Raw genomic sequence first — 4,307 nt, 5'->3', positions numbered from 1 at the left:
GGAGTCAGGGCTCGGCCACCCCGCGGGAGGGGATCGGCCCCCTCTTAGTCTCCGAACGATCCCAGGAGGCTAAGAGTTGGGTCTGTACTCAACTCGCGGAGCCCCAACCCTGCCTCCAACACACAGATACGTGCCGACCTCCAGACACACAGGCGCGCACCGCACACCGTCGCTCGGCCCCGCGGCTGCGAGGACACGGAGCGTCGCCCACTGGGCGGGGGCCGCTTGGGAACAAAGGGCCCGGGAGGCGTCGTCCCGGCGCTTATTCTGAGCCTCCTGGGGGGTGACACGGGCTGGGGGGTGGGGGGTGAGGGGGTGGAGCAAAGGGTGTGGAGGGAGCAGAGCGCGCGGGGGATTGGAAGCGCCGTCTTGGCCAGGAGGTAGGGCGCGCTCCGAAGGCGAGCGTGCGGGGCCGGGACCTGGCGGGTGTGGGGGGTTGGGCCGGGCCAGCCGTCCCGCTCGGCTCCAACCCTCCGCCAGGCCTCGCCGGCTCCGGGGCTGCTCCGGCCGCCAGTCAGCTGACGCGGGGGGCGGGGGAGCTGTCAGGCGCGCCCCGCCCAGTGCGGGCCGCGGGGGCCGAGCAGCCATTGGCCAGCGCGCCGGGCCGCCCGGGCCCCCGCGCCCCGGTGACTCAGGGAGGCGATAAAAGGCGGCGGCGGCGCCGGATCCAGCACAGCTGCACAGCCGGGCTGCGAGCGGCTGCGAGCGAGAGGACCCCGGAGCGAGAGAGCTAGGGAGCGAGTGGCGGGCGCTCGCCCCGCGCCTCCCCTCCGCCCCATTGCGCGCCCCGCTTGCCTCTCCGCCCTGCACGACTGCCTCGGCTCGGTCCCAGCGCAGCCACAGCCTCGAGCTCTGGGGCAGCGCAGGCAGCTCCGGGACTCTCCGGCGCGCCGCCGCGTCCCCAGACAAAGGCTTGGCCAGCGGCCCCGGCCCGCTGCGCCCTCGGCTCCCGGCCTCTCCGGCTCGCCGCGCTTCGCCCCCGCGCTTGGCTCGGCGCGCCCCGGCCGGCCGCAAAGTTTCCCGGGCGGCAGCGGCGACTGCGCCTCGCGTCAGCGATGGCCGCGGAGCTGAGCATGGGGCCAGAGCTGCCCACCAGCCCGCTGGCCATGGAGTACGTCAACGACTTCGACCTGCTGAAGTTCGACGTGAAGAAGGAGCCGCTGGGGCGCGCGGAGCGTCCGGGCCGGCCCTGCACGCGCCTGCAGCCAGCCGGCTCGGTGTCGTCCACACCGCTCAGCACGCCGTGCAGCTCGGTGCCCTCCTCGCCCAGCTTCAGCCCCACCGAACAGAAGACCCACCTGGAGGACCTATACTGGATGGCGAGCAACTACCAGCAGATGAACCCCGAGGCGCTCAACCTGACGCCCGAGGACGCGGTGGAGGCGCTGATCGGCTCGCACCCAGTGCCACAGCCGCTGCAGAGCTTCGACGGGTTCCGTGGCGCGCACCACCACCACCATCACCACCACCCTCACCCGCACCACGCGTACCCCGGCGCCGGCGTGGCCCACGATGACCTGGGCCCGCACGCGCACCCGCACCATCACCACCATCACCAAGCGTCGCCGCCGCCGTCCAGCGCCACCAGCCCCGCGCAACAGCTGCCCACCAGCCACCCCGGGCCCGGGCCGCACGCGGCGACCGCGGCGACGGCGGCTGGCAGCAGCGGCAGCGTGGAGGACCGCTTCTCCGACGACCAGCTCGTGTCCATGTCCGTGCGCGAGCTGAACCGCCACCTGCGGGGCTTCACCAAGGACGAGGTGATCCGCCTGAAGCAGAAGCGGCGGACCCTGAAGAACAGGGGCTACGCCCAGTCGTGCAGGTATAAACGCGTCCAGCAGAAACACCACCTGGAGAATGAGAAGACACAGCTCATTCAGCAGGTGGAGCAGCTTAAGCAGGAGGTGTCCCGGCTGGCCCGCGAGAGAGACGCCTACAAGGTCAAGTGCGAGAAACTCGCCAACTCCGGCTTCAGGGAGGCGGGCTCCACCAGCGACAGCCCCTCCTCTCCCGAGTTCTTTCTGTGAGTCGTGGCCGGTCCCGGCCCCCGCCCTTGCCCTGGCCCGGACTCCCCGTTCCGTGTCCCCGGCCCCGGACTCCCCCGGACCCTGTCCCTGCCGCGGCCCCAGCCTTGACCTGTTTGACTCGAGCGAGAGGGAGGAAGGGCGCGCGGGCGACGGGCGGGAGTGCGGGCGAGCAGGGGACCTTGGCGAGGGCGAGAGTAGCGCACGCCAGCGCCGCCTCCTAGACTCGGGCAGAGCCAGAGAGACACAAGGGGGTGGGAGGTCCCGGAGCAACTTTCCTCCATCCTGGAGGACCGCAAGGCGTAGTGCGGAGGAGTCGCCCAGGCCGCCGGAGACGCCTGGCGTCCTGAACTTTGCGCACTAAGCCCGAGCCGCCGCTTCGCGGTCCGGAGCGCACTCCGCCCCAGGAAGACAGCGGCGAGCAGAGAGGAGAGAGGGACCCTGGCGTCCCTGCAGGCGCCGGGCGAGGCTGAGCGAAAGCGAGGAGGATGGACGGATCCGTGTGTCCGGAGTCCGGGAACACTGGCTCTCAGCCCTGAGACGCCGGCCTCAGTTAGGACGTTCGGCGCGCAAATCTCATCAGTTTTATTGCCTGCTTGATTATATAGAAAAAAATACGAAAATCTGCATTAAAAATATTAATCCTGCATGCTGGACATGTATGGTAATAATTTCTATTTTGTACCATTTTTTCTTGTTTAACTTTAGCATGTTGTTGATCATGGATCATGACCCCCTGGTTTCTTTGAGTGAGAAGGGATCCCAGCTCGGAAACTGGCAGCTGCGGGCCGGGGTTCCAGTCTCGGCGGTCGGCTTGTAAATACTTGTCCCACCAAACCGGCACGGAACGTGGCAGCCAGCTGGGTGTCTTTGTTTGGGTTTATTATGATGGCTTTTTTTTTTTTTTAATTTGTAAACAAAAAAAAAAAAAGGAAAAGAAAAAAAAAGTTCCTGGTATTTGCATCACAGCGGTGTCTTGGGGCGCCCTTGGAAGTTGCATGTTTTCTCCCCTTCCTTTGTGCCCTTTTGAGCTCTTGCCACTTTTCTGCTTTTGTCCTCAATTTTGTTGGTGTTGAGAGAAAGGGAGAGCGGAGGTCTCAGCCCCAAAGAGCCAGGGCAGCCGCGCAGTTCTGCGGGGCTTCTGCACCCCGCTCCCCACCTGTCTCGCGGCCAGACTAGCCCCTGATAAGAAAGGAAAGGGAAGGAAAACGGATCTTCTCCGGTTTTTATGATGAGCACAGTCACCCTAGGGTCCCTTTGGGAACCTCTAGGCCCGTGCTAATCCCAGGGGTAGCTCCTAGGCTGAGTGGCTTTGCCATCCTCCACACTGGCTCCTAGTGCCCAGAGCTTGTGGAGAACCAACTGCCACCCGCAGAATGTACCAGAAACCCAAGCGCTGCAAGTAAGTTTGCAACTTTCAAGTGTGTTCTTTAGACCCACACGGTCTGTGTTTCTTTCCCTGCCTTTGAGATAGGAGGAAGAGTTACTGGTGGTGCCCCCCCCCCTTGGTTGTATAGTAGCTGTAGGGAAGATTTGGGTGTTTTTCTTTATTATTACTTTTTTTTTTCCTGCAGGTCAGTAAAAAGGATTTAAGTTGCACTGACAAAAAAAAAAAATACCAAAATGAAAACGTATTTTTAAGTTCCCATTTGAAATTGCTGGCGCTGCTGGCCAGATGCATTTTTGAGTTTGTATTAGTTGATAAATTAACAGTAATAACAAGATTGTATGAACCGCATGGTGCTTGCAGTTTTAAATATTGTGGATATTCGTCCTGCATCAGAAACGAGCTTCGGTTTTTACAGATTCAACTGTGTTGAAATCAAATTTATCGCAACAGAAATTGTTTTTATTTCATGTAAAATAAGGGATCAATTTCAAACCCTGCTTATGATATGAAAATATTAAAACCTAGTCTATTGTAGTTTTATTCAGACTGGTTTCTGTTTTTTGGTTATTAAAATGGTTTCCTATTTTGCTTATTAAAACCATGGAAATGGTGTTTATTTAGAAGACTCTGCGTTCTCGTGACTTCGACTTTCTTCTCTTGTTTCTTCAAGAGTTGCACCAACTTTGGGGAACTCTCACGTCCCTGACCAATGGAAAAGCAAACCAAGGGCAGGCAGATCTCTCCCTGGAGTGTGTGAGTGAGGGTGTGTGTGCGCGTGAGCCTCAAATGTGTTTTCTGCTTCCACCCTAGGTACAGACCCCGGTCCTGAGTCGGTTGGTAAGCTGAGAGGCTGTGGGTCCAAAAGGCCTTGGAGTCCCTGGCCACACGGGGCC

At 60.9% G+C, this 4,307-nt stretch overlaps 1 protein-coding gene across 1 annotated transcript; it reads left to right on the top strand.

Moving 5' to 3' along the window:
- The first annotated feature begins 669 nt into the window (after positions 1 to 669).
- On the top strand, positions 670 to 3,954 carry MAFB (MAF bZIP transcription factor B). Its single transcript, XM_062204202.1, has one exon. It carries the CDS (start codon positions 1,056 to 1,058, stop codon positions 2,025 to 2,027), a length of 972 nt encoding a protein of 323 aa, XP_062060186.1. The 5' UTR covers positions 670 to 1,055; the 3' UTR covers positions 2,028 to 3,954.
- The last annotated feature ends 353 nt before the right edge of the window (positions 3,955 to 4,307 follow it).

This window comes from Lepus europaeus, chromosome 10 (genome assembly GCF_033115175.1).
Source record: "Lepus europaeus isolate LE1 chromosome 10, mLepTim1.pri, whole genome shotgun sequence".
Classification (NCBI taxonomy): Eukaryota; Metazoa; Chordata; class Mammalia; order Lagomorpha; family Leporidae; genus Lepus; species Lepus europaeus.
The sequence above is the reverse complement of the archived record's forward strand: the minus strand, read 5'-3'. Positions and strand labels throughout refer to the sequence as shown.